The 26,827-nt window shown below is 35.4% G+C and overlaps 2 protein-coding genes and 1 pseudogene across 10 annotated transcripts; all 3 read left to right on the top strand.

Moving 5' to 3' along the window:
• Nucleotides 1-261: 261 nt before the first annotated feature.
• On the top strand, nt 262-5,581 carry LOC126588312 (exonuclease V, chloroplastic-like; annotated as a pseudogene).
• Nucleotides 5,582-7,006: 1,425 nt separating this feature from the next.
• On the top strand, nt 7,007-14,806 carry LOC126590773 (general transcription and DNA repair factor IIH subunit TFB2-like). Of its 9 annotated transcripts, none has more exons than XR_007612150.1 (11): nt 8,373-8,506; nt 8,763-8,831; nt 9,091-9,174; nt 9,676-9,775; nt 9,867-9,929; nt 10,839-10,928; nt 12,520-12,634; nt 13,726-13,770; nt 13,989-14,074; nt 14,198-14,260; nt 14,721-14,806. XR_007612150.1 is itself a non-coding variant. In XM_050256278.1 (10 exons), exons 4-9 carry the CDS (start codon nt 9,716-9,718, stop codon nt 14,045-14,047), a joined length of 432 nt encoding a protein of 143 aa, XP_050112235.1. In that variant the 5' UTR covers nt 8,373-8,506; nt 8,763-8,831; nt 9,091-9,174; nt 9,676-9,715; the 3' UTR covers nt 14,048-14,072; nt 14,191-14,260. The 9 variants fall into 9 exon arrangements, 7 of the variants coding, with proteins under 7 accessions (XP_050112240.1, XP_050112237.1, XP_050112239.1 ...); XR_007612151.1 differs by having other exon boundaries at nt 14,191-14,260; nt 14,721-14,798; XM_050256278.1 differs by lacking the exon at nt 14,721-14,806 and having other exon boundaries at nt 13,989-14,072; nt 14,191-14,260.
• Nucleotides 14,807-25,233: 10,427 nt separating this feature from the next.
• Nucleotides 25,234-26,805, top strand: LOC126589654 (uncharacterized). The gene is made up of 4 exons (XM_050255020.1): nt 25,234-25,390; nt 25,676-26,103; nt 26,319-26,434; nt 26,529-26,805. Exons 2-4 carry the CDS (start codon nt 25,837-25,839, stop codon nt 26,635-26,637), a joined length of 492 nt encoding a protein of 163 aa, XP_050110977.1. The 5' UTR covers nt 25,234-25,390; nt 25,676-25,836; the 3' UTR covers nt 26,638-26,805.
• The last annotated feature ends 22 nt before the right edge of the window (nt 26,806-26,827 follow it).

The raw sequence follows: 26,827 nt of genomic DNA, 5'->3' as shown, positions 1-26,827 counted from the left end.
AAAATAGTCATACCAAACAAGTTTTTAAGGTCTAAAACTTGAAAATTGTTTTTGAGTTTAAAAAATTGGATTCAAGTAGAATACTAACCAGACGCTTAACTACGAGAAATGTTTAGTTGTGACGGGAACACAGATGGTACATCACGTGTTTTTATGAAAATGGTGAAAAATTTTAATTTTTAATTTATTATCCTTTTAACACACATAACCCACGATTTATATAGGAACACGTGGTACCACCTCGTGTGATACACTAAAAAATCTCTCCTTAACTACAGGCAGCAACCCATTTGCTAGTTTCGTTTGCCTTTTCTCTCTCAGTCCCTCTCTTCAGTTCTCCGAAAAAACAAAGACCAAGTGATGCATTTGTTTTAAGGGGACCAATATCAGGTAAAAATCAACCCAATCCGTGTTCTCGCATTCCCAACTTTATGCAGATTGCTTTTCCAAACGCCTAATGTTCTGCTTGGAGATTTTATATTTTCATTTGTCTAGTTTTCGACCGGCAATGCTTTTGACATTCATATGAATAATAAATCATCTGTAGCTTTTGGAATCTCGCGGGTCGATCCTAGCAAACATTTTGATAACTGGGTGTATCTATGTTTTGTTGAAATTTATGCCTGCCAATTGTTTGTGACAATGCCTAGTACAAGCAACATAGGAATGATATGAGGAAAAAATGAAGGCTTTCACTTCAGTCTAGCAATATACGCGAAAACTAATTTGCCCATGATCCTGATTCCTGAAACATTACGTGTATTGAAGGTTTGAAGGTGTACTTTGATGGTGCAGGTGTACGCATACACTAGTTAGTATGCCAAGACCTGTATTTTCTATGGAGAGGACAACACTTATCTGGTAAAGGCAAAAATGAACATAACTTTGTTGGGGTGCTGCTCTGTCGGACAGCGTTTATAAACCCTTTACAATTATGCTCAGCCGGAACTTACTCTCAGTCAACCTACCTTATTTGAGAGGTTTTTTGTCAGCACCAGCTAGTTTTCTTGGAACTGGAGATACATTAAAGCAAGCTAGAGTATTCACGAATGAAGATGTCATAGAGTGCTCAAAAGTGAGACGTGACTATAATCATCTGCATTTGAATTCTGAGTCTGCTCGAAATGCTGGATTTGAAGATCGACTGGTACACAGGATCCTTGTTACTTCCCCGGTCCCAAATATCATATCTTCTCATTTTGTAAGTCTGATGCTTTATAATTTTTATCCTCTCTTGACTTGGTGTTTTAGATAATTTACATTACAACATTTTATCTCATTATTGGGAGAAGGGCTATGCAAAGAGGAGGCTATCGGGTTGCTCCGAACCCGATTTTGAGGATTCGGGTGGTTTGAAGAGTCCTCAGAAGAAGACTCAGGTGGCTGAATCGTTTTTTCACCGGTATAGGAAGAAGGGCTTGCTTGTCACCGACATTACTGGCAGTGTATGGAATTTATTGGCTTTCGGATTCTTTTTTTGAGGTTTTTGCAAAATTGGTTTTGCTTTATGTTTGTAAATTTTGAAACTTTGTTGTTTGATTGTTAATCATTTGGTAATGGATTTGGATGGTTACATTGAATGTTTGGGATTGATTTTTGAATTGTATAGCGATGATAATGCAATGGTTTCTATGCAATAACAACAACAACAACAACAAAGCCTTTTCCCACTAGGTGGGGTCGGCTAAATGGTTTCTATGCAATAGATTGATTTAAATTTGCTGCTTTTCTTTATGACACATCAATGGTGTATGAGTGTAAAGCAAAATATTTGATTTAGAAATTTGAAATTTGAATAATTTTCAGTTGGAAAGTGAAAATGAGGCGGAATCAGATTGAGAATCCCCATTTCTCCGCTGTGTGTTCACAAATGCTTCTAATTTCCACATATGGTCGCTAATTCCAGATAGTATTTGTAATGGGCACAGTGTAGTTGTAACTATGAATAAACAACTTTAGTAATCTGAAAGCTATTATTACTTTGTGAGAGGTTTTAGTTTAAGTTTTCTGTCCATCCAACTTAATGATTTCAAAAGATACTTGAACTAGATCTGTTCTCCTTACATGTCACTGACAGGAATGGTGTGAAAAACAAATGGAGTTTGTTCTCCTTGTTGGCAAGCGAAAAGAGAGTATGGCAATGAAAGCGGGTATTGCTCGCCATGCAAAACTTGAAGAAGAGGTAAGCATTCAAAAGGTGATTACTATTTGGGGTTTGGGGTTTTGTCCTGCATGAATTAGCCGATTCCTATGGTAGTCAAGTTACAATTTGGTAGTCATGTTGAAACAGAATTCAGCTTTTGTTAGACAAAATGTAACCTTTTTCTTTCTTCCCAAGGTACAAAGCACTTTTCCATACCTCGACGTTTCCTACGAACATTTACAATCTGATTATATTTTTGGGCAGGTTGTAAAAAAAGCTAAAGTTCGTGTCAAATTGATTGAAGATAAATGGGATCCGAAGAGCAGGTTATCAGTTTGGTCCGAACCCAATATCGAGGATGCTGTAGGTTTGAAGAGTGCCCAGAAGATGACTCGGGTGGCGGACTCGTTGCACCTGTGTAGGAAGAAAGGGTTGAGTGTCACGTACTTTAGTATCATCGACATTGAAACCGTGGTATATGGTTGTTTTTTCGAGATAGTATTTGCAATGTGCCGGTGTAGTAGTAACTATGAATAATTAACTTTAGTAATCTGAATGCTATTATTACTTTGCAAGAGGGTTTAATGTAAGTTTTCTGTCCACCAACTTAACGATTTCGAAAGATATTTGACCTAGATCTGTTCTCATTACATGTCCATTATAGCAATGGTATGACCGAAACATGGAGCTTGTTTTCCTTGTTGGCATGCAAGAAGTGAGTAAGGCTATGGAAGCATGTATTGCTCGCCATGTAAAACTTGAAGAAGAGGTAAGCATTCAAAAAGAGTTACGATTTGGTAGTATTTGGGGTTTTGTCCTGCATGAATTAGCTGACTCTTTGCATTTTAAAATCATAGTTCATGTTGAACTAGAATTCAGCCTTTTTTTAGATGAATGGAACCTTTTTCTTACTTGCCAAAGTACAAAGCACTTTTCCATACGTTTTCGTAGCTCCATGTTTCCTATGCACATTTACAATCTGCTTATATTTGTGGGCAGGCTGTAAAAAGGGTTAAAGATCGTGTCAAATCGATTGAAGTTGTATGGGCTCTGAAGCTTCTGAAGTTTATAACTGGTGTAGATCAATTACTCTTTGAAGGATTGACACGTGAGCTGCCACTGTAAGTTAATTCATCTGCGTCTCTTGATTCAATCTTTGACTCCTGATACATTGTTTAGGTGGAACTACTTGATTCAATCTTGGCATTACTTGATATCATATGCTCTCAATCCATGCAAGGTCCAAGATTCGTCTTTCTATTTATTAATTTATCTTTGTGGGGCATTTTGTTATAATTAGTTAGATAAAGCGTTCTTAGGGATTCTTTAGCATTATGATCAATTAATAAATGGATCATATGGCTCAATGACTTCTTTAGCATTATAATCAATTAATAAATGGATCATATGGCTCATTCTTGCACAAAGTAGTTATCATCTATAAGGAGTGATGTCTGGATCAAGTTTGCAGCTCTGATGCTTTGCTTGGCAGTTTTTTGTATGGGTTGGATGTTAGTATGAATCCTGGATTGTAAAGATTATGGTGCCCTTTAAGTCAATATACAACTTATCATGTATTTGATTGAAATGATATGAAATACACTCTACTAATTGCTGACGGTGATCCAGATGTGGTTTTTGGGACCTAATGAGACAATGCGCTGGATATCTGAAACCTCAATACTGAAAATGAAACATGATTGAGAGTGTCTTACAAAAACATCTTACCTTTAGTAGGATTAGTCCTTAGAAATATGCTTCAGGATATTCTTCTGAGATTGATGACATTTATATATTGGTATGTCAGATAGGCACGTTCTTTCTTGTGCTTTATTCTTACAGCCAATTCTCTGTTTTCTTTCATAGAATTGATGGCATCCGAGCATTGATCTTCTTAACTTCCTTTCTTTCAATGATTGGCTATACTTTGTTATGGTATCAGAATAGGTTTTATAGAAGGGGTATAGATGGTGGGTGTGATTGATGAGATTCGACTGTCTGTAACGGAAACCAACAGAAACCCAATATTAGTTGACACAAAGACTCGTGTGAAAGATACATTTCCTCATGAATCGCAACAAAGAAATGGAAGGTCTGCACCTTTATTAGCTTATGTTTCGTGCTGATTTTTCGTTGCCATTGCAGAAGAAATGCACAGAAATGAACTCACACTGTGTACATCTATTTTTGCAGGGTTCAGTTGATGTGCTACAAGTGTATTTGGGATGCTTTAGCTGCCAATAAATTCCCATCGGAGAAGTTTTATGATTTCTTTTCCTTGAAACCTCATTTCGTTTTACCTAAGACAATCAGAGCGAGGACTGTTAAGTCAGGGTTCCCAGCGGTGGTAAAGAGTCTCTCCACTTGAATTATAATAGATACATTCAGTCTAGTAAATCATGATTTTCAGATTTATCAATATTACCGTACTTATTTTAGTAAGTGGTTTGGCTTCTTATTGATGGTTTTTACATTAACTAAATGGTTAGTTAATAGGAAAAGTGTGTAACGTAGAGCTTTCAGGTAATTACCACTTCTCAAAGGCATTTTTTTTATAGGTAAAACTTTCTCTTGGTTTTGCAGACCCTTGATGACATAGTGAGACACTATGGGAACATGTGCAGCAACCTGCGACCTGCTCATGACCAGCTGCTATTGAGGTGAGTGTAAAATTTATGCAGGAGATCTTCTTTTACTTTTGCTTGTTCAATTTTGTTTCTATAGGTATATCTTTGAATGTCCCAATTCCGGGTCATATATGGTTTGCCACAAAGATTGCATCTGGTGTAAATAGTTGAACTTTGAACACATTTGAGTGAAAAAGTAGCCGGTCCATTTTGATTTCCCGAATCATTGCTGACAACAACAAAAAGACTTATGGTATCATTCAATGTATGAAAAGATAAGCAGCGTGCTTCCCTGACTTCAATTATAGTTCAAGTAAACGTTTGTTCATGTTGAAATACTTGGTACTATACCTTTTGGAAAGACACTGATATGACTGTCTCTGATTCAGATATGAGTTACAGAGAGATCATTCATTACTTGGTGAAGATGAGTTTGCATATGACTCTGATTGGATCAAAAGTCAAATTCAGTGTAGACTCGAGTTCTTGCGAGGAGAGCGTGAAGCCAGATGCACTCCTAAGGAAGAGCGATGGAAATGCCTGTCCTGTCAACATTCCAATGACTGCCAAGATAAAAAAGCAGACTATAATAGTCCACCAAGTTAGAGAAAAGCACCTGCATTGGTTATGTTTCAATCAGCATCCTATACAAGGGTACAAGAAGCATAAATTTTTAGAGTTGCTTCTTTTTTGAGTTGCTTTTTTGGGGTAATTGCTGTGTTGGATTTGAGCTCTAGGATGTACATTGAATGTATCGTTTCTGTTGTTTCGTCAAACAGATATTCTAAAATTCAATTGTTTTGTACTGAAAGTTATGCTCAATGGATGAAGTCTGATGGGTCAAGAACTTGAAAACTTGGGTGTCAAGTTATCACCACCGCAAACTACTCAATGAGACAAGCCCATATGTGGAACTTGCGTCGATAAAACCGGCCTTTAAGAAAATGGTGCCCAAAAGCATACTCCCACATTTCCAGTGTGGGACATTGTCACGATGGCAGTCCTTTTACTCCTTTGGCAACACTTCGGTGCGGAAGGGACGGCTTACCTTTTCCTTTCTATATGCTTTTCCCTGTAAAACTTGAAGACGCAGACAGAGAAGAGGCCGGGCCGTGAGGCACGGTGAGGATTGAGGAGCACGGAGTGAGAGAGTGCAGAGGGCTGGAGGTGGAGGAGAGTGAGGCGTGGGGAGGAAAGCTCGGAACCCCATCGTTTATGTCAGGCCATCTTCAACCGAGGACTGACTAGAGGGCTCGTAGCCCTTTGGCCCTTCAAGATATTAATATTTTAATTAATAGTACATGACCATATTTGCCTCCGTCTCCAATCGAAGGCCAAAGGGCCATAGGGCTCGTTTTAGCCCTATCACAAAAAACCGTCTCCAACCAAGGGCCATAGGGCCAAACATAATTTATTATTTACATTTAAAAACTACAACAACTTAAATTCAAATCCAACAACCACTTAAATTTAAAAACTATAACTTAAATTTAAAAATGATGAATTAAATTTAAAAACTACAAATTAAATTTAAAAACTACAAATAAAATTTAAAAACAACATTAACTTGAATTAAAAAACTACAAATTAAATTTAAAAACTACAAATAAAATTTAAAAACGACGAGGCCATTTGAAAATTATTGAAAAAATTGAAGGATAGATTTTTGAAAGAGGAAAGAAAATATGAGAATTGAAATGGTGTAGGAATGGTGAAAATTTTGTGAGGAATGGTGAATGAATGGTTTAGGTATTATTTATAGGGAAAAAAAAATAGAATTTTTGAGAATTTAAAAAAAAAAGGGCCCAAAAAACCTATATAAAAAAAAATGAATCCAATCGTAATTGACGCCAGTTAGCTGTTGGATTCAAATTTCTTTTTAACCGATAGGATTAATGGTTTTTCTGGCCAGCTCTCCAGCTCTTTGGCCCTTTCAGATTCTGTGGGGCCCTCTCAGATTCCACGAGCCCTCTGGCCTAGCCTCTGGTTGGAGACGGTTTTCGGGCTATTTTTGGCCTTCTGACCCTCTGGACCCTTCGGTTGGAGATGGCCTCATAGGATAAAATAAAATGACAATGTTTAGATGCGTGGGGCTGAAATCGAAACCGAACTAACGGATTTCGATTCAATTTTTTTTTCAGCTTACTTTAGTGTCCGGTTTGATTTTTTCGATTTTTTGAACCCACTCCTAGGCTGATGTCAACTCAATGCCTCGATATATTTACCTGACTCTAATTACTTATTCTAAAGTAGGGGGGAGGGCAGGCACTATTCACCTTTGTTTTGATTTTGCTTTATTTACAACAATGCCAGCCGAATGTGGCTGGGTTGGGGGGTGATTCTCAAAAATTCAGAGGGTGATTTTGTCTTTTGAGGTCAATTCCTCCCCCCTCGATTTTGCTTTATTTACAACACAACCGTGGGATTTGGGGCTGGGTTGGAACGTAGTTATTAAATGTTAGGAGGGTAATTTTGTCCTGTGCATTTGAGACGGATTGGGGTGGGTTTGGGTTTGCTGTCATTCAGTGAGGGTTTCGGGGATGGGAGGCCATGCCTCCGATAGAGAGAGAGGGAGAGGGATCCTGGCATGGGTGAGTGGAAGGGAGACAGTGAGAGAAAGAGAGAGGGAGGGGTTGGATGATGAACAGAGCCGAGTAAGGTCCCCTCAGTTCATGAATCACTCTGGATCGTCCGTTCCCTTTTGCATGTCGGATCAATGGCTGGATTTCGAAAGCTAAGTTCCATTTTTTATTCCATTCTTTGCTGTTACCATGGATGTGAACTGTTGGGTTAGGTTTTGGGGGTTCCTTTGTTTCGTTTTCTCTCATTTTCTCTCATTTTGGGGATGCATCTCTCTGTTCGGTACATTGTCTTCTGTTTTAAGGTCAGTTTTCTTCTTCTTTTTTGTGGCTTTTTTTTGGGGGGGGGGGGGGGGTTTCAGTTTTTTGTTGATCTTTCACTCTGTATTTAGATTTTTCGTTCGTGAATGATTAAATGGGTATTGGGTTTTGGTGGTTGAAAATATGTTTTTTTTCTGCTTTAGCTTCTTGCTCATTTTCCTGGGATTTTTGGTTTTCGCTTCCACAAGGGTAAAGAGAACACTAAAATCTCAGGTTAAATGGGTATTGGGTTTTGGTGGTTTAAAATATGATTTTTTTCTGCTTAAGCTTCTTGCTCATTTTTCTGGGATTTTTGGTTTTCGGTTGCAAGGGTAAAGAGAATGCTAAAATCTTAGAAATTGGTATTGGCAATTGTATTAATTCATTTGCATTTTCGTTGGTTTGCAGTATAGGTGCATTGAGACCTAAAAATATTTGCGTGAACTTCATCGTTGAGGATGCCTCTTCTCGAGTCTTCTGCTTCATTCCGTTTCTCTCATCCAAAAAATTAATCGCTGCTTCTCAAACTCTCTCTGTCTCGCACCGCCACACCAGGCGCCGCAACCGCTCAAAGGCTTGGGTCTCCAAAGGCGGCGTTTTGTAAAACCCTCCCCACTCAAGGCAAGTAATTTCATGCCCAATTTGGAATTTAAATCTATTTATTTTTTATATGTATGTATGTATAGAATGTGATTTGATGATGTGTGTTTGCTGATTTTGGTGCAGATACAACTTCGTATTGTTCCCAAGCGATGTATTGAAGATGGGGATGCCAACTTATAGCTTTTCAGTTCAAACATCACATTTGACTTCCATGGCGGAAGAAGGTTTTGATTTCAATGCCTGCATATATAATGGTAAACCTCCCCTGTGAAGTTTTGGTGTTTAATTTCACTCCCCAATTTCTAATTTTGTGGAATATGATTTTACCCAAGTTAATATTTTTATGAAAACTAGAGAAGTTACATTAGTTAAGAAATTGTCTCGATGAATTTGGGAAAGTGTAATTTGGGATTCTGCAAGTCTAACTTTTGATGTTGTTCTGATATTTTGTGTTTTTTTTCCTTCACAATAGCTATGTTGGTCTCTCCTCACCTCTCCTTTTTGGCGCAGGAGCGTGGATTAGATTCTGCAGATTTGATTTCATTCCTGGTAGAACTTAGTTTTCATGTTAATGGCGAGGTATTAGTTATATGCTCTTTATACATGACTATTCCTTTGCCGTAGCATATGCTTTATTGAATTCCTCCATATATTTTTTTGGCTTATAGTTATTTCCAACTAAAATATGAATAGTGCTGCAGTAAATGTTGCCATAAGAACTTCTCATAGTATTCATTTTTTTATTTCTTTTGTAGAAAAGTGTTTTCTTCCACATGGAAAGTTTCTACCTGGAATTAATCTCTCACCTCTTGATTCTATTCTCTTTTTTGTGTGTCAGGCATATAACATAAATACATTCAATGAGAGGCAAAATAATATAGTCAAGGATCTTGCAGATTTGGGACTGATCAAACTTCAGCAGGTTATACTTTTGTGATTTATTCTTGGTATAACATGCACTAAATTGGTAATAATTTCCCAGATGACAGTTTTAACCATTTCCTGACCTCAAGTTTTAAATTTCTATCTTTTTGTGTACTTATCCAGGGAAGGAAAGACAGTTGGTTTATACCTACTAACTTAGCTACTAATCTTTTAGTTAGCTTGACAGACTCATCATCGAGGAAACAAGTTGGTTATTTGTACTCATTCTAGCTTTGTCTCTAATCGTTTATTCCACAACTAATTCCTAATCATCAAGAAAACTGATCTCCCCTTTTAGGTACAATTACATGTTTTAGTGGAAACAAACTTCAGGCTCTATGCCTACTCAACATCTAAACTACATTGTGAAATTTTGTATTTTCCTAGCTGCTATCCCCTTTTAGGTACAATTGCATGTTTTAGTTTGATTTTAGGGAGCTCTTGCAATGGAATCTTCCCCTTTTGCAATATATTGAACATAAGACCTACACCTACGCAGGGGCGGATCGACGTTGGGACAAAGTTGGTCAGTTGACCACATGGACGCTGGAAAGTTGGCTAGGGAGAGCACCCAAATTGTTTCCCGCATCTTGGTTAAGGTCTGTACTGAATCTTGCTGCTTTGGAACATTTCTTTTAATTGTAAATAAGAAGTTTGTTAAATGTTTATGAGTGTTGTATTGATGTGCAGGCACTAAAGGCAATGCTGTCTCCTGATTTCAGCCTTTGTCTCTGCTTAATTCCAGAAAGAGTGGTATAGTTCTCTCATTTGCTTTCCCCTCTAAGTTTAGTACATACTCGGTTACAATTTCTTTTTTTTCTTTCACATGGGTGATCGGGGTTTCAAATAGGTTGTGCATTCTGTGTGTGCGAGCCAGAATTGTAGTATGGTTTTCAAGTTGCATGTTTATTAATATCTCATTAGTTTCTGTTTCTCTCTTTTATCATCTCCACGAATTTCGTTATCAAAATTTGAGATATTTTTGGATGTGAATGTTATTCAACGTTGGCCAACGAAGGTTATTCAGCTAATTCCGTCTATTGTGTACTCTAATTCTTTATTAGCAAATGGATGAGCAGTTTAAGACACTAATTGTTTTATCTCACTACTTGGAATTATGTTTGTCTCTGTATCCAAACATTTGGCATGTTGTTAGTTTAGGTTAGAGGAACTCATAGCCACACACCTTACCAGGAACAATTTTCATTTTAAGGAAAATTAATAGAAAGGGCTCCAAAACTTTGCATTTTAATAAAAAAACCATCTAATAACTTTATTTAATGACAAGGACAATAAGAAAAAAACATAAAATATAAACATGTGTGCCTAACGCCCGTTAAGTTTCATAAACAGTGTAATACTGTTCCTCTGTCATCTTTTTTGCTGAGGATTTCTTTTGAACCTTGCGGAATCAAAAAGACAACTTGAGAGCCCAAGTTTGAATTTTTTGCTATTTAGTAGTGACTTTGTAGCACAATAGAAATATGTGGAATGATATTTTTGGCTTTCAATTCTAATTGGCAATATGCTGCGCATTTAATTTCAGGTTGCATTATTTTTGTTATTATGTATATTCTTGATTCATGATTGTAGATGAAGATGGTTGATATTGATACACACTATCTCTCTGTTTTTGGTTTTCCGTTTATTTAATTTGGATAGGGTTTTGGAAAATTATCTTTGGTTGCGACATTGGCGGCTCAGTTGGCTGCAAGTGTAGTCCAGGCAGGCACAAAAGAGATCACTACTAAGGTATTTTTCTATCCATTCTTAAATTTGTTAGATGCTAGACGATTGCTTTGCTACTGGTGTTAGCATTTACAAAACATATTGAGGAAGTATTCTGAATTTGGACACATTATGCTAATGGTAATCTCATCATGCTTAATTACCATTCTTTCTTCATGTCATTATTTTCAACGCATTACCATATTAGATAGGTGGTGTTAGCACAGAATCCCATGTGTATGTTAGGTTGTACCATTAATATCATGATCTGAACATGAGGGATTAGCACAGTAATCATACTAAGTAATCATGTTATGCATGACATCAAGGCCTGTACTATTAACTTCCAATGGTTGACGAATTTGGAATTTGTTCATCGAATTGGGTTTTCTGGAGTTTTTAAGTTCTTGGATCTATTCGAGATTTTAAATGGGATTTTCCCTTATTACACTATAATTTTGTGCGTAGGAGACCATCTGAAGCCGCTTGAATGTTTTTGCGCAGGAACTTTTTAATAGAGCTTTAAGCTCTTCTTATTCTGTTTCAATTGTTAGCTTCTGTTTAGTGTGCTGTTAGTTTTGTTGTTAGGTTGCTGGCATTGTTTGTTAATTATTATTAACAAGTTTTTGTTGTGTGATTTGAATTTGAACGAAATTAGTAAACACAACAGAGAAAAGTTTAGCGCAAAGTTTTGTCCTGTGTTTTCAGCCATTGATCTATAGTAGGACAGTTAGAGTCTCCAGTTTTGTAGATTCTTTTAGATTTTGATTCTTGAACTTCAGTTTCTTCATGACCGACAATTTGAGGTTCAGTTATACTTACAAATGTAATCGGCCTTACAAGAATGCTTATAAAAAACTATGTATGTTATAAAATAAAAATAATCACAGAAATTTTGCTCCCCTAATTGGTCATTAGGTTGTTGTTTTTCTTTAACATCTGAAGAACATTATATCAAAGACATCTAAACTTTTAAATGTGTCATAATTGATCATCAGATTAAATCTAAGTGCCATAGTTGAAAAATCTTGGGATTCAAAGCTATGGCGCCAACAGTACCACCACACCCAAATATATAAATAGAAATATAGTCACTATAGGCTAACTAAAGAACCCAGGCTTGAACATAAACCAGGGCATAAGACACTTACCAAACTTTTCAAATGACTCAATTGTTCACTTAGCTTGATAACTACTTCCTACAATTTATAAATCACATCATTAGATGCAATAAAAAATACATGAAAGTGAAATGCACTTAATTTGATTTGCACTTTGTTTTCTTATACGTCCTACTGTTACGGGATTAAATTTAACAGACATCCATACTAACAGCTTCTGTTTTCAAAATTTGTGGAAACCAGTTGTGATATGTTGAAGGAAAGTTCAGAAAAGAAAACACCTCTACATACCGAATATTATGTCTAACTTTAGCATACTTGAAGCCGGTATGCTATGCCATCAGCTGCTTCTAATTTTGTAAACAGTTAATACTATCTTAAAATTGAAATTATGAATCCTTATAATTGAAATGCCAATGATTCAAAGCTCATGATTGAATTATTATAGTTCTGTAAGATTTATTGAATACTTTTTTTCAAACTTTTTCTCGCAGCGGAATCACTGCCACCAACAGCTATGGCTGCGCAGTTCGTCGTTGTCCAGTATTCCTCCGAAATTCCACTATCTCTCTTTACTCTCTCCGACTCAGTGTGTCTCTATTTTTCCATGTACACCCATATCTATATCCCAAACGACTCTTTATATGTATCTATTTGTTAGATAAGGATTTTGCCTTTTGGGTTCAATTTTATCTGCTGTCTGCATTGGATTTGATGTCTTCTCAGTCCTTATTTTTTTTATCCAGCAATGGAGCTTGCATTATCGCTTGAGAAATTGGCAAATGAAAGCTGCTTCACTTGCACAGTGTAAAACATTCATTGTTATTGTATGATGTCTTCTTAATATAAGATGATTAGGTGTAGGTGATTATATTTTGTACCAGTAACATCGATTGGTTCGTGCTGTGAATTAACAATTATGTGATTGTGAGACAATTGTACAAAGATAAAGTATTGGATTGTTGTTTGGTGTGGGTGCAAATTGTGTCGGAGAAATTATTTTGCTTAGTGATTTGGAGCATCATTTTTGAAAAACATATGGTCAAGTCAGAGAAAAATGTTAGTTATGTGCTTATATACTGTAGAGATGCTTGGGCTGGTATATATATTTCCACATATTGTATTGGTAGCCACAAACAGTTGTGTTTTAACCGGCAATGTGATGCCATTTTTATCCCAACAGATTCTGGAAGTGATCTCTGTTTCTGTTATCAAATGTTGTGTAGTTTCCTATTTTTTTTTTCTTCTTTTGGCTGGAAAGTAATGGAGAGGATAAAATTTGAATGACACAGTTGGCGTGTTTACCTGCTATTGATTAATTCTTGGCTACCTTTACCATCTTTTGAAAGTTGTGGATGGGCTGAATGATAACATGTTAACAGTAGTTTTAAACCAATATGATCTTACCCCATTTCGAAAGCAAATTAAAGAAATAATGATGGGCATGCATGTTAAAAATATTATGAATTTAAAAAGGTGAAACCCAACTCACAACTACTACCTGTTTAGTTTAACACAACTTTCCTATGCTTGGTTGTTGAGAAAATGTTGGGAAACAGAGGAACTTAATTTGAGTGCTATTGTTTGGATGGATGCTTATTTTGACGAGCTTATTAAGTCTTGGATAATTTATGAATTTAAGATCTTCAACTTTAGTATTTAAGAAGTAATACGTGTTATTTTTTATTTTTTTTGTGCAGCGGTTAAAGAAGAGTGCGAGGAAACTTTAGAAAAGATTAAGGAAGGTGAATTGATCATGGTATTTAAGTTTTAACAATTCAATTTCTTAAAATTCGGTAAATGCTGGCATTTAATAGTACTTTGAAGATGGATTTTTGACAGAGTTTTGACTCTCCATGCGCATTTTTTTATTTAGTCTTTAGCAACCCATCATATATGATAAATAAAATAATTGGGTTTTAGTAAATATTGATTTTATAAAATTCTGTGTTTAAATTTCTAGGTTCTGATGAATTCTCATTTAGAGTTGGTGACCACCAATCAACTCACCATCAACTTTAGATCAAGATTGAACTATGCCTTAAATGTGTAAGTCATGTTTTTCATTCTATTTTGTTGATTTTTTCATCACAATTTGTTAAAAAGTTGGGATATCAGTTAATTTTTAGTCTTGGATTTTAACTTTTTATTTGTATTTCTGGAAGATTGCAGAAAACTTGCATTAAGATTCAACTCTTCGATTCAAATGACCTTAGGATTGAAGGCTGAATTATTGTAAGTCTGTCTTCTGTCACAGGTTTACCCATATTTTTATTTCCAATCATTTCTTGACACTATATTATAGCCGACCCCACTTAGTGGGAAAAGGCTTTGTTGTTGTTGTTGTTGTTGTTGTATTTCTTGACACTATATTAGTAATCCCAATTATTATAGGGAATTAACATATTAAGATCTATTTAGACAGTGGACTCTGTGTTGTCTCAAGGTGATTTATGCTTATTTCTCCATTTGTTACGGATGAGTGGATGCCTATGATTAAGTGAAAGTGAAATCTAAGAGTTTTTAATTTAAATGCACTCATTTAGCACTCACATTTATCTGATTGAGTAGATGAAAAAAAAGGGAAACATGGATTATGTATGCACCTTCATTTTGTTTTCTTATACGTCCTACTGTTAAAAGATTAAATTTAACAGACATCCATACTAACAGCTTCGGTTTTCAAAATTTGTAGAAACCAGCTGTGATCTGTTGCAGGAAAGATTCAGAAAGGAAAACATCTCTACATACTGAAGATTATGTCTACTTTAGCATACTTGAAGCCTTTTGAAGCCGGTATGCTATGCCATCAGCTGCTTCTAATTTTGTAAACAGTTAATACTATCTTAAAATTGAAATGCCAATGATTCGAAGCTCATGACTGAATTATTATATTTCTGCAAGATTTATTGAATACTTTTTTTCAAACTGTCTCTCGCAGCGGAATCACCGCCACCAACAGCTATGGCTGCGCAGTTTGTCGTCGTCCAGTATTCCTCCGAAATTCCACCATCTCTCTTTACTCTCTCTGACTCATTGCATCCTTATTCTTCCAGGTACACCCATATCTATATCCCAAACTACTCTTTATATGTATCTATTAGTTATGTGCTTATATACTGTAAGGATGCTTGGGCTGGTATATATATTTCCACATATTGTATGGGTAGCCACAAGCATTTGTGTTTTATCCGGCAGTGTGATGCCATTTTTATCCAAACAGGAACAGGTTCTGGAAGTGATCTCTGTTTCTGTTATCAAATGTGTGTAGTTTCCTATTTTTTTTCTTCTTTTGGCTGGAAGTAATGGAGAAGATAAAATTTGAAAGACAGTTGTGGTAATCCTTGAGATAAAAGTAGATGATCCAAGGATTAAAACATATATTTCAAGGAATTAATGTTGGATGCAAAGAACAATGTTACAGTTTCACTATCATATATCCAAATATCGTAAGTTTGGGACTTAACGTAAGCTATAGTTAGCAAGACCACTTACAAGTTATGACCTTTGCATTTGTATGTTATCAATGTAAAGATTATTCTTTTGATCAGTTAGATGTCACAGTTTTTATAATCAATGCTTTTGGTTAACTATAAATCCACACACCATTTTCATAAGATTTGTTTTTCTGCCAACATATTAATTTTGCTCAATGATTGAATATTTTTTATAGAAATGATGTAATGGGTTAATCTAAAATTCTGAACTGAACTCTTACATGACTGCTACTGCACATGCTCCTTTTTTTGGTTGTTGGGTTTTATTTTTATTTCATTTTTTTGGTAAATGCAATTGTTGGTTTTGCAAAGAACTGACTTTTGTCTTATTTATAGTTCTCTATGCATGTAGTTTCACCTTTTTTATCTCGACTATCTGGTTGGCTTTATTTATCAGGCACAGGGTTGTGATTTTGGATGCTAACATGATTAACCACCGGTTGGTGTTCCTTGGGAACTTGGTGCGGAGAAATGCAAGCATGTTGCAGCGTATTATGGGTATATTACTACAACTTTTTTTTCCCCTTTCTGTAAATGATACTAGATTTTAACCGAGACCAGATTGTATTAATCAAACAAAAGCATTGTTACAAGATTCTTTTCCATAAAAAAAAGACTAGGTATCCATACTGTATGGTTATTTTCTTTATAGTATAAACCTGTTGAATCAACCATTGAATTGGTTTTGGAGTTTTAGTTTGATCAGAGAGATAGAGTGTTTTTTTGGGTGAAAGTTTTAATCAGTGAGACTTGGCAGAAAATGGAAGAATTTTCATTTTCTATGATCTAAGAATCAGACCCTATGCATTCTTACTGTTTAATGCTGAGAGTTTCTATTTTGTTATATTATAATGGAACCAATGCAGGTTTACTTCGACTACATGAGGAGCTTCGGAGTTGAATTTCATGAGTTTTTTTAGGAAGGAATAAAATCAGAAATTGAAGTTGGAGTAGGTCCCTGTGGAGAGCTACGGTATCCTTATCCTGAACGGCATGGTTGGAAATATCCTGGTATTGGTGAATTCCAGGTACCTTAATAAATGGTGATCCCTCCTTTCATTAGTGGCATGCATAATAGGTAGGGACTGACGGTTATTTCTAAATGTTAAGTTAATAGCCCTTCATTCATCTATGGTTATGACCTTAAGCCTATAGCTCATTTGATTTTTTACTTCTATCTGAACTTTGAAGTAGTTCTCTGATTCAACCTGGTTTGGTGCAGTGTTCTGACCGATACTTGATGAAGAATCTGACGCAGGCTGCAAAAGCAAGGGGCCACTCCTTCTAGGCCAGAGTACCAGATAGTGCAGGTTCTTATAATTCCCAACCACATGAGACAGGGTTTTTCCGTGACGGAGGTGATTATGATAACTACTATGGCAGTTTCTTTCTTAATTGGTACTCCTGTGTGTTGATTGATCATGGTGATCGGGTATATGAATCCTAGAGCACCATTGCGCTTGGTAGATATAGGATCCTTATTGAATGATACAAAAAAAAACTCAATCTTTTCTATATATTGGTTACTGGTAATTTGGATTGGTGTCTGAGATTTAGAGAATGGCTCGCATCTTTAATTTCTGTTTCCTTCATTATTACTGTTTTCAATATTTTTACTGCTGGGTATTGATGATTTGTAGTCTGTGAGGGCTTCAATCTGTTGGAATTTTGAATGGTTATTGCTTCATTGGAATTTGGGTGGTCCAAATTTTGAATTAGAAGAAAACCCATTTGATTAATATTTTAGGTGGATTGGCTCTGTGTGTTTCGTCTGTTATTTCTTCCCCAGTTGGAAAGTGGAAGCCCCAACTTTGAGCTCAGAGCTTGAATTTCTCAATCATTCGTTTCTCTGCACTCTCATCAGTTCACTCTTTTGAGGAACTGGGTACTTATCCAGCTCTAACGAGTAATACTCCATTTAATTGCTTAATTGAGGTTTTTTGTTTCTCTTTTTCGCTCTTTCATCAGTTCATTGGCTTTTTGGTTTTTCTTGATCCTTCTTAATTATCATCTATTAATCTTTCCATTCATAATGAAGCTTAAATGTCAACCTATTTTGAGGTAGCCACGTGAACCATTGCAAGAAACGTGCTGCTGACTCGGGATTTGACATTGCAGGTTTCATTGACTTCCTATCATGTGCTTGCTTATTTTTTATTATCTGATTTTAAACTTTTAACAGCATAAAGCTTATGAAAATTCAAATGTATTTGACCACGATATAATTTTAGAGGATTTAAAACGTTTTGGTGGATGTAGAAGAATGTTTTAAGTCTAACATATTTTAATGTGGACTATCCTTTTATTTGGGTCAATTTACATTGTCGATCATTGATAATATTAATGTTGCAATCCTTGATTCCCAATGAAAAATGCCCGTTTTGTATCAATCATTATTGGAAGGAAAAGAGAGGCGAGTGAAACATTAGCTGTGTAATAGTTTTACTAAACAAACAGAATTATATCACACATTTGTATCCTACAACTCATCACAGTAATCATAGTTGGTCAGTTTAATTATTAGCAGCTAATAAGTGTTTGTAAAGAAGTGTAGCCATGGGAATTTAAACAAATTCAAATTTATAGATTCCAATGGGTCAAGGTTGATGTGGTAAGGAATTTATGGACAGTTGGACACACACACACACAGATATATATATATATATATATATATATATATATATATATATATATGTGTGTGTGTGTGTGTGTGTGTGTGTGTGTGTGTGTGTCCACCCTATATATATATATATATATGTGTGTGTGTGTGTGTGTGTGTCCACCCTATACGTATTCTTTTGTCAAGCATTTCCAAAGTTCTACTAGCTTAGATACTGGTTGTTTTTCAGAAATCAAACATGCAAAATTTCTATGCATGTTTTAAAATTGGTTGTAGGAAGTACGCTTCTAAGTGGACATTCTGTGTGAATGTTGTTTTGGTCAGATATGCAATAGAAATTTGCATCATTGGGGAGTCTGGTGTCTGTCAATGTTTAATGGGCTTCTAGCTTTAAAACCCCACAATTAGCAAGTAAGGTGAGGCTTAAATTGTGGTCATGTGGTTGGTTATTGATTTTTTTCTCATGACAATTCCAATGTTTCTTTACGTAGAGCTCATGATTGTATATCATGGGCTTCCAATAATAAAAAATTCTTAACACACAATAAGAGTGCTTCCACTTTGTTAAGGTGTTTTCTTTTCTCAATAGCAATGAACCATTCAGCCTACATTTATTTATTTGAGAAAACTTTAGAATTAGTCTTTGAAATTTTTACTCTAGCATCTCTTCAAGAATAAAAGAACAATTACCAAATTAAAATCCCTATAGACATTGCTTATATCTTCATCTCCGTAAGACCCTAATCCAGAATTCCCAGGGATGCAAAAGATTCCACATCTGTTTGGTCATTTTGCTAAATTTCATTAGATTTGGCCCTCAAATTTGAAAAAGCTTTCATCTTGCTGTAAATTTAAGTCTTTTCTCTCTGTGTTGGTCCATCTCCTTATATTTGAAAGTCTCAGAATTGCTATTGGATTTATTGTGTTTGGGAATTTCAGGATTTTGGATTTTGGTCGGTTTAGGTTGCTGCAGATGGGGGCTTTGGATGTACGGCGGTGGTTGGCAGACACTGAAATGTTGATTACCCTCCTTATGGAAGGAACTTTGTGAACCATCAACCTACTGGAAGGTTTTGCAATGGCAAACTGGACACTGACATCAATTGTAAGTGGAAAATTTAGCTTTCAAATAAATTGCTTTTTATTTAATGTTGATATGTGTAGTGTTTTTAGTTAATAGAAATTGACTGGTAATTAACAATATTACCATTTAGATGCCTTCAGTTGTTCTTATTGAAAGTATTAGTTGAATTCTACTATTTACAGCAAACCATATAAACAATGATATGTAATTCTAAGAGGAGAGATTTAATGGCATTACTATGTTTTTAGTTCGATTCAATGATGCAAACTGTTAATTTCCTTTGCAGTTACTTTTATTTCAAGACAATGCACTCTTCTTTCAATCCCGCATTCTTATGAATCCTCGAAATATTATTTTTGCGCAGAATTAGTTTGCCAAATCGGCATTACAGTGTTAAAATTGAGAATTGTTAAAATAGTATGATTTACTTGGAATCTAACGGTGCTAAACTGCAGCAAATAAAATTTTCCAGTTGTATTGAATTTTCGAAGGGCTTCCTTTCCACTTTTGATAACTCAGCAGCTGAAAGCAAAGCAGATAGTTTTTTTATTCAAGAGCAACAATCCAGAACAATTTCCATGGGAAGAGTCATGGATTCCTATTTCTTAGCTCTCACTGCCATTGTCACTGTAACACTCTCTCTCTTCCTCTGAAAGATAAATCTAAATTTTTGAGCCCTGATTTGTTAGTTACACAGTCCTTGGAACGGAATACAAACACAACTCGACAATAGGGTCTTCATGTTGTCCCACATCGGAGGATTATTATAAAATTTATAAACTTTATTAGGGTTTACATTAGGCTTTTCATCTCCAAATAATTCTTTAAATTTGGTTCCCTTATGGCTCAGATATGCATACAATCATCGTTTGGAATTTGGTTTTGACTGCAAATTTGGAATTTGGTGTTTATAGCATTTGATTTTCTTGGATTTTTTACATGTTTTTGTGATGACACGGGGGACGAATTCTAGGATCGAGGTGAAAGGATTTGGAAGAATCAGATATGCCTATTCATTTGCAAGGTGATTGTTTTACAACTTAAAATACCGTGCGAGTTTATTTCACTAACATTGCATTGGTTTTTTAATTTGATATGTTTTTTTGGTGTGTGAAAATCGAAGAACTTTTAAATGTTTGCAAATTTGGTTGACACTTAAGTGCAATTCATTTTGGTCAAGGCTTTGGTTTGTGGCCAGTTGGAATTCATTTAGCTAAAATAAGATAAATCTCTTTTTGAGCGAATCTAGGGTTTTGTTAGGTGTGGGTTCTTTTGGCCTAATTTTTTTTTAATTGATTTGGGGTTTTGTTTTGTTTGGTTTGCTAAGATTTGGTTCCCCAAAATTAGTTTTACATGCCATAAGAATACTACGGATCAAATTGTAGGTCCAAACGTGTCTTGAAGTAGATGTATATACCTGATGAATTGCTTAAGCATGATCTGGATGGTAAACCTTCTGTTGATATACCAAGCTGCCCAGTTTTAGTGTTTGTTGATGTAAAAGATGAAAAGCTTGGAGGGATCAATTATTTTTCTTTTTTTGTTGTTGATTGAGGTGGGTTATAGGAATAAGGTGACATTTTAGAGTTGAAATTGTTAGTGTTTTTCGTGATGCTCTTTCCTTTTCTTCTTAGTGAAAAAACATACTAAAATAACAACACAATGGTGGTGAGAATAAGCGTTCTCAGGTATCTATGGATGTGTGCTATGAATTAGGTGGATGATGTTGAAGCATCAGTCAATAAAAAACAAATAGGATCTCATATATTATCATTCCATTAGTGCTTGAAAGATTAGCTGTTGAAACAAGAACAACACACTTTTTTTGCTTTTTTGTTTAGCTGTTAAAACACGTGTCTGGCCTGCTGGACGTATATTTTGCTATCTTAACTTGAAAGGCAATATAAGTGTTAAATGCATGTTGCTTATGTTTCTCAAGAAACAGAGCATTTTTTGCAACTGTATCTTTTGTAAACAGCTCGGTTGAATGTTTATAAAACCCTAATTGCTCATCTTACCGACACATTTTACTCATCTATCCATTTTGTTCGTTCATGATTATGTTGAATTTATTTTTTTAGGTTAAATGTCTTATTCATGTGGTTAAGGCTGGTGCATTCAAGTCCCGCAGCAACGCGAGGGCATTTTTGCTAGTAACTACTATTACGAGCTCTAGCCAATCGGAGAACAACCAAGATGCCTAGTGGAACTTGGCTTGGCTCTAATATCATCCCAAGATTCCCAATGCAAACTATTTTCCAGTATTCAACATCTCAGACATTAAGGATCCATTTGAGCTTGCTTTTTGCATAAAGCACTTATACTAAAGTATTTATAAATTAGCACTAGATGAAGGCCACACATAAAAAATTTAAAAGTAAAACAGTACATGGAAGAAAGATAAGTTGGAGACAAACGTGAAAGAGAGAATATGGGAATTTTTATTTTTATTTATTTTAATATATATATATGTTTTGTTGACATGTGGGTTAGGAAAGAAAAAAAAAGGGAGTTTTAACGAAAAATCCGCGTTACTGTTCACTTTAATGAAAAACCACATTTTTACACTAAAAAGTCAAACATGATATTATTCACTTTACCTTTTATTTTGTCCTTATCGTTAAAACTCAAAGTTTTCAAGCCATTTTCATTAGTTTTCCTAAAAAACAATAGCAAAATATTTTTGTGCGAAATTACTTTAATGCTCATAATTTTATTTTGATACTATTTTTTTGTCAAACGATAGATTTTATGAAATTAGATGATAGATTATTATTATTTTTTAATTATTCAGGGAAGAATATAATAGTATTTTTCTTGGTTTTTAGTTGACAAAGAGCCAAGAGGATCCTCTTTGTAAGGATCATGAGGATCCTCAAATCATGTCCGTTCATCGTATATCGTGTGGTCATTTTTCTTCAGGTACTATTCATATTTAATTTAAAATAAAATATTTAGAATGATCTCTGACCGTACAATGTACGATGAACGGACACGATTTAAGACTCTCCAGAATCCTCACGAAGAGGATCCTCATTGGATAAATGGTACTTGAAAATATGAATTGAAAAACCAACCTATCCTTAAAAAAAAAATTGTTTTTACATCTTTCAACCCAACGTTGTCAAAGCGGTATTGGTCGTAAGAAATTATTATGGGAACTTTAACGAAAAACTCCCGGTATTATTCACTTTAACGAAAAACCACATTTTTACACTAAAAAGTCAATCCTGGTACTATTCACTTTACCCTTTATTTTATCCTTATCGTTAAAACTCAAAGTTTTCAAGTCATTTTCATTAGTTTTCCTAATTATTTAACCATTTGAGAAATTATCCAAACTGGAGCTAAACAGTAGGGGTGGGTTCAAAAAACCGAAAACCGAAAAAAATCGAAAACCAAACCAAACTGAAGCCGAAAAAAATCGAACAAAAAAAAAAACCAAACCGAACCGAAAAAAAATAATTTATACATAAATACTAAAAAATGTGTTGGCGTCAGGGTTTGAACCCTTGACCTACAGGTTGGGGATGGTTGTTTCAAGACAACTTAACTCTGGGCTTGTGATGTTATAACCAGTAATATATTGATAGGTTTCTAATATGTAATGCTTTTATAAAATTTCTTAGGTTTACAAACCCTAGCCGTCACTCTCTCTTCCATTTCAGTTTTCACCTTTTCTCGTACACACTCTCTCTCTCCCCTATGCTACTTTCTTCCTATCTCTCTGCTTCCTCACTCTCACTCTCTCTCTCTCTCTCTCTCCCTCCAAATCACTCTCTCTTCAGTCTTCTCCTGTTCTCCTCACGGATTCCTTCTTCCAAATCATAATTTTCCGTCGTCCCTTTCGATTTGGAAGCAGAGGAGGATGGCTGAGGGAGTTCAAATCGGTTCAATCTCTTCCTTATTTTAACTATTAATTAAAAAAAAGATTTATTTTTTTCGTTTTGGTTGATTTTAATTTGGTTGTGTTTTTGTGTTGTGTTGTTGGTTGATTTTAATTTGGTAAATTAGGAGTTTTCTGTTTGTGGTTTATGAAATAGTTTTTCTACTGTTGGGTTTTTCTTGTTTTAGTTCAAATGCTCCAACTGTGGTTACAATCCGTAAGTATTACCCTCTTCTCCATAACCCGCAGCAACCCTCCCTTCACCAAAGATCCCTAATCTCTCTTATTTATTTGTCGATTTATGGGTTTTTATGCTGCACCTGTTTTGCTTTTCTTGATTGTGCATGGTAGTAGAAGGGTGAAATGGTAGATGTCAGCTATAATGCATAATTCAAATTTCTTGAATGTAATTTGATTCACTTGGAAATTAAGAAATGCAAGGATTGTTGTTTAATTGCTGATGAGCAGCTTAAATCTCATATGTTTAGCGATGGTGCACTTAAATTTCTTGATTGGTTTAGATGTAATTTGCCAACAACCAGTTGCATATGTTTGTTTTAAGGTATCTTATTAAGTGCATTTGAGAACTGATTGAAGAATGTATTCAATGTTTTCGGCAATTTAGAATTCTTTTTGCTATTGAAGAAGAAGACGAAGAACGGGAGGATAAAAAAAAAAAAAACCGAACCGGGTCGAAACCGAACCGAAAAAATCGAAAAAAAATTAAACCAAACCGAAATTTCGGTTCGGTTTCGATTTTGGCAAAAACCAAACCATTCCGAACCGAACCCAGCCTTACTAAACAACGCGCCGCTCGATTCCGACCTTCATTTTCCTCTTCCCTCTGCTGTTTTTTCACGTCCATGATTCTCTTCAACCCATTTTCGTCCTCTCTCCAATGGTTTCGACATCTCTCAATCCCACAATTTTCCACCTTTGCAACCGTTTCTTTTCACTGCTTTTTGCAACTTTCTAGGAATATGTAGATGTTGGATAATATGAATGATTATGATCATAATATGCATGTAAATTCAATCAATTAGATAATACCCAAATGCATCAAACACATATATAAATAAATAAAGCAGTAAAGAGGATATTTACCAGGCGGGAAAAGTGACGAGTTCAGAAGGAATTTTTTTTTTCTTCCAAGTAATTCTAGATGCAAACCCCTAATCTCAATCATTTAAACCACAATGCTAAGTCATCGGAGTTACCAAGAAAACAATTACACAAGCATGAAAGCACAAAGAATATTGAATTTTAATTCAACCTGTAAGAACCCTAATTTAAAATATTTCTATGTAGACTTTATTCCTATAAAACGAATAGAAAATCCGTATGAAAAGACATGGTCTGTATTGTAATACAAGTTTCTTTCATTTGACCCAAATATTAAAATAACATAAAAAATAAAGCTTGTTTTTCCCAGTAAGAGGAAGGACGACCTCAGAAGACTCAGATACATTTGAGTTTTATCACCATCTCAATAATATGAGATAATCAAGCAATGTAGGCAAAATATGTTTTAATCATCACCCGCCTAACTCAATCACGAAACACCATAGAGATACATATTATAGATAATCGATGCATATACATGCAAACACATTTTTGTTAAATTACGAAATTAATAAATTGCGATGATTGATCACACAACCAAAATAACAACACATACAAATTCATAGGGTTTTCCACGACAGTAGAGATGCAATTTACGGTTTTAGTTGTTGGATAATTTAAATGATTATGATCATAATACGCATGTAAATTCAATCAATTGGACAATACCCAAATGCATTAAACACATATATCAATAAATAAAGCAGTAAAAAGGAAAAGATAAAAAATGATTTGGCCTGTGATATTAATAGATGCATGTTGTCACTATCCTAAAGCCGTAGACGCCTCCTTACGTGCCAGTTATAACGGCTATCAACAACTCTAAGATGCAACACATGAATCTCACAGTGTCAACCGATTTCCAAGGGGTTTTTGGGCCTCCTGTTTTTACGCGCTGAAACTTTGGGTTGGGCCTTTTTGTTTTGGGGTCCATGTTTCAGTTCTATGTTTAATTGTAATTAGGCCTCTCTTTGTATACGTTTGCTTTGTTGGTAATGACAACTAAAAAAATAAAAAATAAAAAACAAATAAAAAAATAAATACAAGTAGCAGCCCATTTGCTGGTTACGTTTACTTTAATTCTCTCCCTCCCTGTACTCCAAAAAAAAAAACAAAGACCGCAGCGATGCATTATTATTATTGCGGCCAATATCAGGTAATATTCTGCATGGAGATTTTATTTTTGCAACAATTTAGTTTTCGACTAGCATAAATCATATCTGTGTCGAATTGGAATCTCGCGGGTGGATCCTAACGAACAATTTGATCACTGTGTGTACCTTTGTTTTGTTGAAATTTATGCCCACCAAGTGTTTGTTACAATGCCTCGTACAAGCAACTTGGGAATTATGTGCGCAAAAAATGAAGGCTTTCACTTCAGCCTAGCAATTTATGCAAAAAAAAAATTGCCCATGATCCTGAAACATTGTGTGAATTGCAGATTGATGGTGCAGGTGGTGAGCATACACTGCAAGTAGATTAGAAGACATTCAAACCTGTATTTTCTATGGAGAGGACAATGCTATTCTGGTAAGGCGTAAAATCAACGTAGTTTCATCGGGTTGATACTCTGTCGGACAGCGTTTAGAAACGGTTACAGTTATGCTTGGCCGGAACTTACTCTCAGTCAACCTACTTTCTTTGAGAGGTTTTTCATCAGCAGCAGCTGGTTTTCTTAGAAGTGGAGATACATTGAAGCAAAATAGAGTATTCACCAATGAAGATGTTTTGGAGTACTCAAAAGTGAGTCATGACTCTAACCCTCTGCATTTAGATTCCGAGGCTGCTCGAAATGCTGGATTTGAAGATCGACTGGTTCACGGGATGCTTGTTGCTGCCCTGTTCCCCAAGATCATATCTTCTCATTTTGTAAGTATGATGCTCCATAATTTTATCCTCCCTTCTCATGACTCGTCGATTTGGTTCATTTGTAATATACAGTGATCACATGGTTCCTAAAAATTCCTGTCATTGGCTCTTCGGCATGGAACATTTCCTACATTTATTGCTGAAAATTTTCTTTTTCGGCTGCATTTGTTGAGAACCGAAGTTCTAATTCCTTGATTTTGTTGTGGTGTTTCCAGCCCGGCGCTATATATGTTTCCCAAAGCTTGCATTTCAGGTTGCCTGTCTATATTGGAGAAGAGATAGTTGGTGAGGTACAAGCAACTAACATAAGAGAACAGAAGAACAGATATCTGTAAGCCACCTCATTCTTTGCCAAAGCACTTCTTCTACAGTTCGTATAACTTAAACAGAGACCGACTTGACTGGTTTTTGAATGTTTGGTTCAGAGTGAAATTCAAGACGGCATGCTTCAAGAATGGTGCTACCGTCATCGACGGTGAGGCTATGGCCATCTTGCCTACACTGGCTGCAGAACAAGCGAGTACTTTGGAATGATGGAAAGTCGGTTCAGGTCTACAACACAGACTTGGTATGAAATTAGACACTCAGCATGCTGTAAATCAATTGAATTAGGATGAAGCCTTCCATTTTTTTGTTTGTTTGGTTTAGGCTAATGCGCCATCGCAATTGCTTTTCTTTGAGTAAAAATCAAATTTTACGAAAGCAATTTTCGCACACCCTTCGG

This window comes from Malus sylvestris, chromosome 11, assembly GCF_916048215.2.
Source record: "Malus sylvestris chromosome 11, drMalSylv7.2, whole genome shotgun sequence".
Lineage (NCBI taxonomy): Eukaryota > Viridiplantae > Streptophyta > Magnoliopsida > Rosales > Rosaceae > Malus > Malus sylvestris.
Note: the sequence above shows the minus strand (reverse complement) of the source record. Positions and strands in the feature narration are given on the sequence as shown.

Bases quoted from the DNA above. Each gene is read 5' to 3' on its own strand.
- LOC126590773 (XM_050256278.1), top strand. From the start codon at position 9,716: ATGGACGCTGGAAAGTTGGCTAGGGAGAGCACCCAAATTGTTTCCCGC. The intron at 10,929-12,519 runs GTATTTTTCTAT...TTTTTCTCGCAG, and splicing joins CAAAAGAGATCACTACTAAG to CGGAATCACTGCCACCAACA. The intron at 13,771-13,988 runs GTGAATTGATCA...TTAAATTTCTAG, and splicing joins TTTAGAAAAGATTAAGGAAG to GTTCTGATGAATTCTCATTT.
- LOC126589654 (XM_050255020.1), top strand. From the start codon at position 25,837: ATGCTTGGCCGGAACTTACTCTCAGTCAACCTACTTTCTTTGAGAGGT. The intron at 26,104-26,318 runs GTAAGTATGATG...TGGTGTTTCCAG, and splicing joins AGATCATATCTTCTCATTTT to CCCGGCGCTATATATGTTTC. The intron at 26,435-26,528 runs GTAAGCCACCTC...TGTTTGGTTCAG, and splicing joins GAACAGAAGAACAGATATCT to AGTGAAATTCAAGACGGCAT.